The 14,766-nt window shown below is 36.3% G+C and overlaps 1 protein-coding gene across 1 annotated transcript in view; it reads right to left on the bottom strand.

Annotated features, from left to right (window-relative positions):
* The window catches only part of KCNK2 (potassium two pore domain channel subfamily K member 2), a 162,364-nt gene extending 149,634 nt beyond the window's left edge, over window positions 1-12,730 (bottom strand). Inside the window, exon 1 of the mRNA XM_036272697.1 lies at window positions 12,630-12,730. Coding sequence (XP_036128590.1) covers window positions 12,630-12,663 — 34 coding nt within the window. The 5' untranslated portion in view covers window positions 12,664-12,730. The remainder of the gene's footprint in view (window positions 1-12,629) is intronic.
* Between the last annotated feature and the right edge of the window lie 2,036 nt (window positions 12,731-14,766).

Genomic DNA, 14,766 nt, shown 5'->3' with positions numbered 1-14,766 from the left:
CTTATGAAGTGATACCCCCACTAAGTCTTGTACCCCTCTGATACCATACATAGTTCTTACAATTATTATTGACTATATTCCCTATGCTGTATTTTATTTACACCCTCATGACCATTTTATGTGCCAATAAAAACAGTAAGGAGATTCCTCAAAGAAATAAATACAGAACCTACATATGATCCAGCAATCCCACATCTGGGTATTTATCTGAAGCAATCCAAAACACTAATTCGAAAAGAGAGCTGCATCCCCGTGTTCACTGCGGCACCACTTACAACAGCTAAGGTATGGAAGCAACCTAGGCGTCCATCGATAGATGACTGGATTAAAAAGATGTGATACATATATACAATGCGATATTGGTCAATGCTTTTATCAAGGCATTTGTCTCAGAAAGCTAGACTATCTTGTCTCCGTGTGTCCAGATCCTTAACTCCTCAACCCATTCATTGTCTTACCAGTCTCATCTCTTCCTCTTTCTCGCTACCCCCTCTCAACATAAAAATTGAGCTAAAATTTTCTTGGGACCAAAATATAAACTGTGTTATTAAATTATCTCCCTCTCCCTCTTCCCCTGTCCCATGGTCAAACATTAAAATATATATTAGTGTAACTTTAATTTTTCCCTCCCCTTTCCTTCACCACCTCTGTTCCTTACCTCTACCTCACTTTCCTCCACATCCCAACCAGCTGTCTGCTGCCAACACTCGTCTGAAAGTATGGTCTTAACCACCAATTCAAAGGACGCCTTTTAGCCCTGTTTCCTGTTCTTACTTTTATGTCACTATGACACTCGATACAGTTGCTCGTTCTCTCGAAAGCCCCTCTTTGGGTTACAAACATCATTTGTTCCTAGATCACCACCTATGGCTCTGCTCGTTCTCAGCTTCTTTATTGTGCTCACCCCCGCCCCCCATTTCTGACCATCTGCCCATTACACACTGACGTCACCCAGTAGTAAATCCCCAGCCCCTCCGAAACACACCCACCTTACCACATCTATGGATTTACCTGATGATTCTGAATTTTTACCTCCAACTCTAGAGTCATATTTCCAGTGACATAATGGACATCTTCAACTAACATTTTGACACCTCAAACTCAGTACATTCGGCATCTTGTTTTCTTCTTCTTGGTATATCCGTTTAACTCACTTAATGAGTATTTATTAAGCTCTACTGTGTACCAAGATTGTTATAGGTAGGTACAACAGTGAACTAAACTGGAAAATGATTCCTACACCTGTGGAGCATTCGGCTTCGTTATGAAGGTTACATTCCAATAAGGAACCTAGACTATGGTTTCATCTAGACATTCTCATGGATGCACACCGTGTTCCTCACTCTCCTGGCCACAGCTACACAGTCATGCATCACAATCATTCATTTCTCCACAGCCATGATAATGGACAGTTACATTATTTTTCCTATCAAAAAACTTTGTAGGAAATACCATTAGACATATGACACTATCCACCTACCTATCTTAGAATACCTAGAAGTAGAATTGTCGGGTCTGGCATTACATACATCTATGATATTTACATACATTAAAAATTGTTTTTCATAAAAGTTTTAATGATTTTCACTGCCAACAGTAATTTGAGTCTTTTTCCCCAGACCTTTGATAACATAGATGTCAAAATATTTCCCTTATGATTTCCCAGATGTTTTTTTCTCTTACTGCATATGAAATTGAGCTTCATTTTATGTTTACAAGTCATTGATATTTACCTTACTTTATACTTACTTTTCTCTGTGTGTATGCATGCGTGTGTGTGTGTGTGTGTGTGTGTGTGTGTTTGCCTTTTTTCCATTTGATTGTTAGGCATGTTTGTGTTGGTTTATAGGATTTCAAGATATATATATATATATATATATATATATATATATATATATATAAAATCTCTTTGTCATGTTATAATTTGAACATATCTTTTGAATTTTTATAGTGTTAATTATTTCACAGATTTTCTTTCCAGTAATCAAATTTATCAATCCTTTTGTTTTGATGTGTGGCTTTTAATTCATGCTTAGAAAAAACTTCCCAACATAGGTTTTATTTTTTTAATTTAAAGTTTTAGTAGGTAACTAAATTTTAATTTATGTGGTGGAAGGGACAATATAAGAAATCTACTTCCTTTCTTTTTTTAAATGGCTGCTCAATCAACACAATACATTCGTTTAATTTGTGCAGCTGGCCATGGTATCAATGAAATCTCATTTCCTAAACAGATTTGGAAAATTTTATACTTTATTGGAATAGTTTATCCTCCTTAACATTTGGTAGCATTTACATACAGAACCAAAGTTGAATAGTTTCTATTGCCTGAGGTCAATTATAATATTTAGATTTTATTTCCTTTGTGTGGTTAGTTTTAGAAATGTGACAACCATTTCATTGAAATTCTCCAATTTATTTACATAGAAATTCATTATCAATCTAATTCTCATTCCTTTGTAGATAGTCTTTTTCCTCTAGCTGCTTTTAAGATCTTCTGCGTGCCTTTGATATTTTATAATTTACCATAATATATGTGGGTGTGTTTTCCTTTTGTTAACATGCTTGGTGTGTTATGTACCTGTGGTTGTGTGACATTCATTAGTTTGAAAAACTCTCAGCTCTTTTTAAATTTATAGTGCCTTTCCTTCATATTGTCAAAATTGAACTCCAATTGAACACTTGTTATGTTTTTTATTGTATCCTCCATATTTCTTAACTATTTTGTATTTTTCTTTGTCTCCCTTGTTCCATGCTCAGAATAATGTTTTTATACTTACCTTCCAATTCCTCTCTTCAGTGTTTAACTTGTTCATTGACTTTTGTGTTTCAATGATTATATTTTTCATTGACAAAATTTTTTGGTTCTTTTACAAATACACCTGTTCATCTTTTATAGATTTTTCATCCTCACTCATTTTATCTTATTTTAAGCATTTCATATAGAATTTTATATCCTGCATCATATAATTCCAATGCCTCAAGTTCTCTAGTGTCTAATTTGCTGTTTACTGTTTGTATTGACTCTCTGTAAGTGGATTATTTCCCAGGGTATTGGCTAAGTTTGGATTGCACACTCACATTTGGTTACACTTGATCCTGGGGCCCTAGACTGGGAATGCTTCTCTCCAGAGAGAGGCCAGAAGACTACTGATCTGAAACCAATGTGGCTCCCTTCCAGGGCTTCTGCTTAACGGAGCAGTTTCCAGTCGAGAGGGAGACCAGTCTGATCCCAGCACGGCCCTGCATTTGCCTCCAGAGCCATCCTCACTTTTACATTTGCTCAGTATTCTGCTCCAGCTCAGAGTTCTTATTTCTCTTTGCTTCTTTTTCTTTTTTCCCCCTTGGATCTCACCAAGTTTCTGCTAAACCCAAAGTGCATTAAATATCTTTGTTTTAATTTATTCAACTCTAAACCAACAAAGGTTGTTTCTTCAAGTGCTACAAATTAAGGGAGTACCCATGGAGGAGAAAAATATTAAAGACCTAAGGGCAAATGGTTCTGGGAGCAAAAACCCCCATCACTGGGAATTTTTTTTGCATATTTTTTCTTCATCTTTATGATTATTATTATTATTAATTTACTAATTTGCTTTTGTTACAGATGTTTCTCATTTTTTTCCCATTGACACTCCCACCCCCCAACCCCATCCTTGTTGTCTATGTTCATTGGTCATGCCCAATCGCTGGGATTTTTAACAGTGGAAAAAATGTCTATCTACTTATCCATGGGCTCATCCAGAAATGAACTACCCATACCTGGTTATAAATGAATGCAGAGTCACCTGCCAAAGAGTCCAGAACCTTCTGGTTTGTGTTTAAGCCTGAACTGCATGTGCTGCTGAAATTTCAAGCTGAAAAGCCCGAATTCTGCAGTATAGGATCTGAAGCCACCGAAAATCGCTCCATTGAGAGGCAACCACAGCCCAGTTCACACAAAGGACCACTGCAGGAAGTTAATCCTTGCAAAGTGAATGATTCAAGAATGCAACATTCAGGAGTACCATACACAGAAGACAACCCAGAGACTTAGAGCCCAGCAGAACAGAGAAGCCACGCCTTGGAAACCAGAGATAAGAGGAAACTTGGAAAGGAACTTTCAACTAGTTCTGTCTAAAATGACCAATGAGAAGTTCAGTAAGTGACCTAAGGTCACCCAGCTGGCAAGTTCAAACCAGGCGATCTAACTGCAGAGTTCTCTTTCCTAAGCAGCATATTGTGCTCCTGACTTCTCACGTTGTTCCTGAGCTGCAAGCATTGACTACCACACCAGACTTCCTGGCTCTCATCTCCGAGTTTAGAACTCTCTTCCTTAAACTGAGATTCTGATATTTGGCATCGCAATAACATCAAGGCAACCTACAATTGCACCATCAAGAAAACAGGAAGATAAACACAGGTTTCCACTAACCCTGGAAAATTCATCTGTCGGTGGAACATGGCTATTATTCTGCTCAGGACAGACATGGAAACACTAAGCACGCTCTCATCAGTTCACGGGAAAATTACCAGATGGACTCCTTGTATAAACATAACCTCATGACAGGGAGGTGGGGATGAGAGGTGATCCTGGCCGGATGTGACTTCGTAACTTACATCATACATAGATTATCACGTTCAACAATTTTTTGAGACCGTCTCAATGAATGTTATGAGTTACGTGTTTCACTTGCTTTTATTTATTTTACATTCTTTAAATGATCACCCTCTAGATGGAACAGCGTTAGGACAACGCTGATCACTCATTGATCTCTGTTAAAATAATACTTCGTTAATACTTTTACATTCTGAGAGTCAGAAAAGAGAATTTTTGATATTTTGCGAGGCCGGCATTACCCTGACTCAGTAGCACTAGAAAGGCAGGATAAGAAAAGGAAACTACAGCCTAATACCTCTCATGTACATATGTGTAAAAATTCCCAATTACTGGCAGATTTAATCTAAAAAACAAACAGACAAAAAACACCCCCACAATCAAGTGGGATTAATCCTGGAAAATGTAAGGCTAGTTTAACATTCAAAATTTAATCAGTATATTCCATCATATTAACACACTCTAGGAGAAAACCCACAGGATTATATAAATAGATACAGAAAATGAATTAAAAAAAATGAAAATCCACTCATAATAAAAATTCTCATTAAACTACAATCATATAAGTATAATAATTATAATAGGACACTTCCTTAACCTGATAAAGTACATTTACACAAATCTCTATTGTTAATAGCATATTTAAATTGACGATTAAATCTTTTCTCCCTAAAATCAGGAACAAGTCAAAGATGTTTGCTCTCACCACAACTGTTCAATATAGTACTAAAAGCCCTAGTGGGTACAATGAAGCAACTAAAAGTAAAAATGAAAAGCACAAATGTCAGAAAGGAAGACATCAAACTGTTTCTGTTCATAGACTGTGTGCATAGAAAACTAAATAATTTCCAGAAAAAGCTTCTAGAACTAAGAAATTAAGTTAGCAAATTTGCAAGACATGTGGTAATATACAAGAAATAAAAATTAAATAAATAACATATATCTATATACAAGCATTAAAAATTGAAAACAAAAATTTTAAGTATCATTGATAATAGCTCCAAAAATGAAATACTTAGGTATAAATCTAAAAAATGTGCAGATAAAAAACTACCAAAAAATTGTGGGAAAAAAAAATCAAAGAAGAGCTAAATAAGTGGATTGGACAGCTCAAATATGATTATAATGTCAACTCTCCTCAAATTGCTTTATAGATGTAACACGTATCCCAATAAAAATCCCAACAGGATTTTTGTAGATACTGTCAAGCTGACTCAAAATGGATGTGAAAATATACAGGATGTAGAAAACAACTCTGAGAAGAACAAAGTTAGAAGACTCACTACCTGACATCATGACTCACTGTACAAGCTATGCTAATCAAGACAATATGTTAGTGAAAGTATACACGCAGGAATAATGAGACAAAATAGAGAATTCAGAAATAGATCTGAAAAAATATATAGTTAACTGATTTTTAATACAAGTGCAAAGGCCATTTTCTGAATAAAATATAATCTTTTCCACAAATGGTGCAGAAACAATTGGGCATTCATATGCAAAAAACATATACTTTGACCCACAACTCATACCTTATGAAAAACATTAGCTTTAATGGACCTAAATGTAAAACATAAAATTATAAATATTCTGAAAAGGAACAAAAGAAAATGCTCAAGAGTTTGGGTTAAGAAAAAAATTTCTAGATACAACATTAAGAATTTGATCCATCTGAAAAAAAAAATACATCAACTGTACCTCATAATAACTAAAATCTGTTTCTTTATAAAAGATAGTTAGAAAAATGAAAGAAAAACTACAGTAAAATACCTTTAAATCACAAAGTCAACAAAGGATTTATACTCATAATTTAAAAAGAACTCTCAAAACCAATAAGAAAACAAATGTCCAGCAAAACATGGCAAATAATTTGAACAGATATTTCAACAAATAAGATATTCAGATTGAAAATTAGAACATGGGCCCTGGCCAGTTTGGTTCAGCGGTTAGAACATTAGTCCATGGACCAAAGGGTGCGAGTTCAATCCTGGTCAAGGGAATGGACCTAGGTTGCAGGTTCAATCCCGGGCCCCAGTCGGGTCATACAGGAGGCAACAAAATCAATCAATGTGTCTCTCTCACATCATGTTTCTTTCTCTCTCTATCCCCGCCCTTCACTCTCTGTAAATCAATGGAAAAAATATCCTCAAGTAAGAATTAAAAAAAAAAAAAAATTTACACATGAAAAGATACCATTTAAAAGCACAGTGAGATGTCTTTACACACTTATTAGAATGGCTAAAATTTTTTTTTTAATCTGACAATCCCAAGTGGTGACAAGGAGGCAGAGTAACTAGACCTCTCATACATTGCTGGTGGGAATGCACAAAGGTAAAAGTCACTCTGCAAAACAGTGTGACACTTTCTTATCAAGTTAAATGTAGATTTACCATGTGGTCTGGAATCCTACTTGTAGGTATTCATTTACCCTAGAAAAATGAAAATTTATATCTACACAAAAACCTATGTTTAGAGCAGATTATGGATAGAGCAGCTTTGTTCATAATCACCCAAAACTGGAAACAGCCTGAATGTTCATTGGTGCATTGATCAGCAAACTGGTACAATAAAATTCTGCCCAGCAATCGAAAAGAAATAAACTACTAATATTCACAGCACCATGGATGAATCACAAATGCATTCTTAAAGAAAACAGACTCAAAGGTTGTAAACTGTATAATTTTACTTACATGACATTTTCAAAAAGGCAAGACTATAGAGACAGAAAACAGGGAAGTGGTCCCAGGATTAAGAAGGGGGGAGGTTCTGCCTTGGTTGGTTTGGTTCAGCAGTTAGAGTGTCAGCGTGTGGACCAAACAGTCTTGGGTTCGATTTCCTGTCAAGGGTACGTACCTTGGTTGTGGGTTTAATCCTGCACCCCATTTGGGGTTGTGCAGGAGGAAATCAATCGATGTGTCTCTCTCACATTGATGTCTCTCTCTCCCTCTCTCTCTCTCCCTCCCTCCTTCCCACTCTATCTGAAAAAAAAATCAATGGAAAAATATCCTAAGATGAGGATTTAAAAAAAAAAAAAAAGAATGGGGTAGGTTTTGACTACAAAGGGGCAGCAAGAGGGAATATTTTGGGGCTGAAGGAGCTGTTCTGTATGTTGATTGTAGTGGTGGTTACAAGACTATACATTATGAAAATTCACAGAACTAAGCACACAAAAATGAGTGAATTTTACTTTATACCTATTTCTATATATAATAATATAAATATATATTTCTATATATAATACTATATAACTATAGTTATTTATATACATATATGTAGATATACATATATATGATATGCGTGTGTGTGTATAAAACAAATTTTGTGTTCTGTGAGCAGACTATCTCACCCTGAAGGAATAGGAATCCTATACACATTTTTCAAAAATAAAACAAAAAATATGAAGAAAAAACAGCAAGAACTTTTTCAGGATCGCACTACTCAGAGCTCTTAAAATCTCAAGGTGTGAAAAGTTACTGGTTGCTTTTCCACATGACTGTTCAATTTACCTTGACCTCTGACCTCGGGTTTCGAAAGACCAAAAACAGCATAATGGAAGCAAAACACTTCAGCATCATCCTGTTTAATGACCTGTAATCACAGCTCTATTAGCTTGGCTGCACTTATGTCTAACCTTTCGAGGCTGTTTCTCTCACAGGAGAAAGAAATAATAAGGTTAATACAGTCTGAGCAATGCTGATGCACAAGACCTTCTCTAAATTTTATTCTATTAAAACCATCTATTCAAAATGCATCAAACTATTGCATGGTTTCCTCTAAGCCTACATTTCCACGAAGTGCCACCAGCCAACAGTACTATACAGAACATGCAGTAACGTTAAGATTTTCAATGAAAAGAAAATTAGGAACTAAGCTTGAAAAAAATATTGCACAGGTAAAGCTACTGATATGAAAATAGCAACATATTTAAATCACCTACTGGGTAACTTGTGTATGATATTTGGACCCTACTATTCTATAGTTTTTTGTGTTCCTCTTGTACCTATAAAGTGTGGTTCCTACTGGCTAAGATTTTCAGTCACACTAAGAAAGACTTCTGATTGTTACACCGAGATCAACAAATATAACTATGTTGAGTCTAAATATCTGTTTATAAGATCTAGTTTATTAGCCTTTGAAGAGACATGGAGTTTGGTTAATTTGTCATATAAAATGACACGATATAATACTATACTATAGTATAGTATAGTATAGTATAGTATAGTATAGTATAGTATAGTATAGATACAAAATATATAAATAACATAAACTATATAAAATACAATTGTTCAGATCCATGTCATTTTAGCCAAGGAAGATGGGCAAGAGCACAAAGGTGACCTTGACTCCTTTGTAAAACACAAAGTTTAAATGAGTAAATATGAACACCGCACTCACTCAAAGTGTCTGGGAGCTACTAACAGTGGAGAAGACAGAATGCTTGTTGCACTGTATCTTTTTCTGTGTGTCTGGTTGGTTGGACCTCTGTGGATGATGGTACAATGCAAAGTACGAGTTTACGGCTCCTACTAAAGCATGAAAAAGCTAGATGAATCCTATATTACTGGATAAAAATCAGAGATGGTCATAAAACCATTAGACAAATTATACTAGATAAAAAGTTTCATTACTTCATATTCAACTTTCTCCTTAGACAATTCTGCTGAAACTCCGGGTTTATTATTCATATAATGCAGCAAATGAAGTAAATGCAGCATCCTTCTCTACATCAACAGTGAGAAAAAAATGAAATAATATATGTGGAAATGTTTTTGAAAAAACAATGGCATTCTATACATGCAAGATAATATTTTCTTAATAGTCACTGCTGACACTCTCCCAGATACATAATACCGTTCCATGTAGCAAATCTATCAGCTACGTTATTATTCCCTATCTGTGATGTGTAAACACCGCTTGAGCCTGTGTAAGCAGTAGTAGAAGAACGGTGGTTCTGCCGAGTGCTTTGCATTTATGCCAAGTGGACACAATAAATTAAATCCTCAAAAACTCCACCCACATAAAACTTTGGTTTTGCACACACCATAGAAAGATGTCATAGAAAATATTTGGAAGATGAACATTTTCAGTTCTTAAACTCTCAAGAAGCCATTCATTTCTTTCTTTTTCTTTCTTTTTTTTTTTTTTTGTGGTACGTGCCCCTAGCAGAAACCGAACCCGGGACTCTCTGGTCCATAGGCGACGCTCAACCGCTGAGCCAAACTGGCCAGGGCAAGAAACCATTCATTTCTGCTAAGAATGACTATACTGAATACAGAGGGTGTCTTAAGATGATTAGACACAGGATGAAAAGGGAAATTAATAAGTGGTAGCCACGCCAATATTTCCACTGCCATAATCGTCAAGGGCTACAGAACAGTTAATCAAATTGATATCATCACCTAAAACATCTCTAAAGAAACGACATTATTTCCCATTCACACATTCTGATGGCCGTTCTCATTCTTCTACTGCACATGAGGTAGCTTTGCTTTACGATTTTCTTATATTAGGAGCCCACGAGGTGAAGAATAGGTGTTTCTACTGAGTTACATATTTGGGTAGCATTTAGCACAATCTAAGAATATAGCTTATTTTAAACAGCTAGAATTACTAAAACCACAAAGTTAGAAAGGTAATGTAGTGTAGCCATCTTATCTCACAATTGTAACAGGCCAAGCTATTGATATAAATGATCTCATTCAATCTTTACAACAATTCTAAGACAGAAAAATGATTAACCTTGTTTCAGGTATGGGAAACAGGACCCTTGGAGTTTCAGTAATTTGCTCAAGCTCATACAGTTTACACGTGGGGGAATCTGGAATTCTAATACACATTTGTCTGAGTCAAAATGTTTGCTTTTCCCTCTATGATGAAACTCCTCATCTACCAGTGATAGGAAGTCATTCCTCTTGACACAACAAATCTTTGGACAATTAGGACAGATTTTTCTAATGTCGAACAACTAACTAGAAAAAAATTTACAACATGCCATAAAAATTCATGTTATCATTTGTCATCAGTAACCACATCCTGAACCTGCTAGGGGGTCTCGGCCTACATTTTCCTTTTGAAGATCATCTTCAAAATCTTAATCATTCTATGATATATTACTGACTTAGCTTTCTTATTATAATCACATGCCTTCCCTTTCCTTAAAAAGAGAAAGCCTTAGGACTTCACTCATGTTGCATCATTTCTTGATTGAGGGCCCAGAATTCTGCATAATAAATCCAGATGATTTTAGCCTGAAAAAGTTTCATGCAGAAAATATCAACCAACCTTCTAACTTTGAAAAGAACTTCCAAGTGATTCCTGTAGAATATTTTATTCTAATTAGATCTACCTAGATAAATTACCTATAAAATACACCTCTAAGTAGAAGACTGAACTGAACTGTTAAGGGATAACTGAAGCTTATCCATATGTTCTATATGACGATCCCAAAGTATTTTACCTTGGTGACAATTGTTGCTTAGTTACAGCCTCTGTGTTCCTACCCAAAGGATCCCATCACCCTTCTAATAAGATGCAATAAAACCACGTGCACAGCATTCTTGTTTTGTACTTTTAGTAGCATAAAAACATGTGTTCAGTTTAGCAAGTATCTACAGTGAGTGAGCTAAAAAAAAATCAGAGTATTAGAACAGTGTTATCTGACACCATAGAAGATAGAAATGGCATCTCTAATTAATTTACCATACCTCTCCAGCTCTCTCCCACTCAATGCTTTTCTCCATATTTTCTGTTTCTCTCCTCCAGAAATACTTGGCTTGACTCCAAGAGTCTCTTCAAGCTCTCGCCTCTTAGTTTATTTTTATGCCCCTGACACCTAGAAGCATGAGCTCCCCCATTTCAGGCTTTGCCAGTGTCTTGGCTTACCCATCAACCCTCAGCAGAGGGGGCTCTGAATTTGCTCATTCCAAGTCCCTGTGCCACAGACTCACGCTTGGAAATTACATGCCAATTCGAAATAAGCTGATATTTTATACACTGAATTATTCCAAAAAACTTTGATCTTTCTTAAAAACAGTAAGTTTGATAAACTCTTTTTATTTTCAAAGAAAAACAACTAAGAATAGAAATCAATTAGAATTTAAGAGAAATTCCTTATTGAAAACAGCAATACAATGTAACCTCATTATTACACAGTTCTTTGTTTGATGGAATTCAATCATACTCATGGATAAGTTTGCCAAGTAAAATGCTGATATAAAGTGATAACTGTACAATCAGGGTACTTGTATTACCCAACACCAGCATGTATTCAATATTCAAAAACGATCTTAAAGTATGTACTCTCTGCCAGGCACTAAAGGTGGGCTTAGCTATAGTTAATATTTACATAGGGTTATACTGTTGATTAGCTTGATTCACATTCTAAGACTACAACAATAGTCCTATGGACAGATAAGTCTTATATAGAGACATCTGAACAATGTTCAAACAAAACAGCTTACCAAATAAATATGGAAATGTAAAAACTAAAAAGGTCTTAGTTCCCAAGTTTTAGTTTAGACTCTCACATCTTTGTTTCTCCATTTCCAAGATTCTAAACCATCTCTACCCTACTACACAAATACAATTCATTGAGGACACAGTTCATATTCTCTCTAAGTCAGTTATAAATAATATGTCAATCTACATATGAAAAAAATGATTACAGGATTAACCATAACATGAAATCAAAGTAAACATAGTTTAAATGACCAGAATCCAAGTGGAATGGAATTTATAGATACGTATGTTGATCAATTTTACATTGCCAGAATCACACATCCCACAATTAAAGGCTGATATAATGTGCCTATTATATCAAATGTGCCCACATTTACATGCAATTTATTTCAGGATTGCAAGGTCATGGAAAAAATTTCAATAACCAACCCTCAGTTGGAACCACCCAATGAGTTTAATTATAGACTTGCCTATAATGAAGACTCCCTCTATCAAGTACTTTGCTTGGAAATCTACTTCACATACTCTAGAAATTGTGGAAACAAATCAGATACTTGATTATTGCTGAGATACTCACAGTAGAAGTTCCTTTTTGCTCGTGGGTTCATCATTTGGGGATGTTTCCATCAGGAATCATCATGCTTTTGATCTTTAACGCCGTTCTTCCTCCAAGGTTTCTTGTCTGTAATTTCCAAAACAGAGTCACTTGTACTAACAAGCCATCGTCCCATACTGTTTCCTTGTTTGTGTGACTGTTACCCTATGGATGGATTTCCTGTCCAAGAACACTCAAAAATGAACAAACACTGCTGTGTGCCGCTGAAATATCCTACTCAAATACTCTGTTTTTGCCGCTGGGCTCTGGAAGAAACTCCCTGCCTGAGATGAGGAACTATATCCCAGCTATCCCAGACAACTGAAAAGACAGACGTTTCTTCCCTGTGAATGAGCAGATCAAACTGCCAGCGTCATTTATTCTCACTAGTTTGTGGGTCAAGTACCACTACCCACAAAGCGTCCATGCACGGAGAGCCGTCTGAAGACCCTCCCAATCGCCAGAGTAACTATATCCCGACTACATCTTAAAATCGGGCTCAGTATGCTTTGAAGTGCATAATGTTTTCCATTCCTGAAAGGACAAAGAGATCTACATTGTCAAAGTTTATTTTTAAGCTCATGGGCTTGCTAAGTGCAGTGGCGAACAGGCTTGCCGTGCCTGTGGTACCATTGCTGGAACCGATTAACGCAAACAGATGAATCATTGGCTGGGGTCCACATCGGCTTTTATCCCCCCCCCCTTTTTTTTAAAAACCTTATCTAAATTGCCTGGATTATCATTTTTTAAAATCAAGAATGCTATCAGGTTTTCTAAGCTCGCTTGTTTTAATTTTTCAGTACAGAAGCAATGTAAGACAAATAAGGGGAAGTTTTCAAGTAGCTTTTCCTGAGATAAGGAAGTTAGTAACTCGAGGGGGATTCTGTTTCTGGAGGGATATTTGGAGACAGGAAAAATTACAACAAGTTTTAAATAAAAGAGGCAGATAAGGAATGAAAGAAAGTAAGAGAGGGAAGAGAGCAGATAAGAACAGAAATCGAGAGAGATGCCTTGACTATTAGCAATAATTCTTCGCATATTTTCTTATTGTTGGGGAAGCAAATTGCTCTGGTTTGTATAACCCCCTACCGGTCAGCTCAACCCACCAGAATCAGCCCTCATATCATCTGATACCAGACTAAGACTCATGGAAAAACATTATTGCTCTATTAAAGCCATAACAAAATACAACTGAGCAGTGAGCATTCGGGGGGGAGGGGGGGACCGGGGGGGGGGGTGGCCCTGCGGTAATACAATCCGTGTTATAGAATTTCTAGCCCAAATTTTAAACATCTGGTTTTGATATGATAATAAATGTGATAATGTACATTAAATACCAGTATTCAAGTAACATAATCCTTCCATCTGACTGAAACAATGCATGCTTTTCAAATCACATAAGAGAGAGAGAGATTAGATGGATAGACACTATTGTGTGTACATCAAATGACCCTCCCAGCCACAAAAATATGTGTACCCATACACAGCAATAGCACAGGAACTGCTGTCTTTCCAGAAATAAAGTAGGTCTTCACTGAACCCTTCCTGGACTCCCTTTTCTGGACGCTCCTTTGCACAACTGCACTGTTTTGCAGGAGACTTGAGATGGAGGGAAATGGGAGGGGGATGTGAAAAATAATAACACTAATTGGACCAGACGGAGATGTGAGCCCCTGACCTTTGCTGCATTAGTACCGTCTCATGCTATAATCTGATGAAGTACCTAGTCACCGGCAACTTGAAAAATAAACGAAATCGGATTAGCCCTATCCTGTTTAAATTTCATGGGGAATTAGAGTTCCTGTATTTCAAGTCCAAATATTACCATATTATTTGGAAGTAATTCAGGGCTGTAGACGGTGTTGGAGTCCCTTTCAATTGGCATTTGCTAAACTTTTACATTTGCTTATGAGAAGGCTGACAGAGTGACCTGGAGGCTGGATGTGTGAGGGAGCTGCTGAAACAAAAGTCATGCTGGGAATGACGTAGTTAATTAGGATGGGGTGGAGAGATACGGATGGGGCCACTGCTGATTGGGTGCTCATGGGTGTCAGAGAGGGAACTTTTTACAGCAGTGTATCATGCAAACCATTTCCGTTTATCAAACACCTACTATGCC

Source organism: Molossus molossus, unplaced genomic scaffold (genome assembly GCF_014108415.1).
Source record: "Molossus molossus isolate mMolMol1 unplaced genomic scaffold, mMolMol1.p scaffold_m16_p_20, whole genome shotgun sequence".
NCBI lineage: Eukaryota > Metazoa > Chordata > Mammalia > Chiroptera > Molossidae > Molossus > Molossus molossus.
The sequence above is the reverse complement of the archived record's forward strand: the minus strand, read 5'-3'. Positions and strand labels throughout refer to the sequence as shown.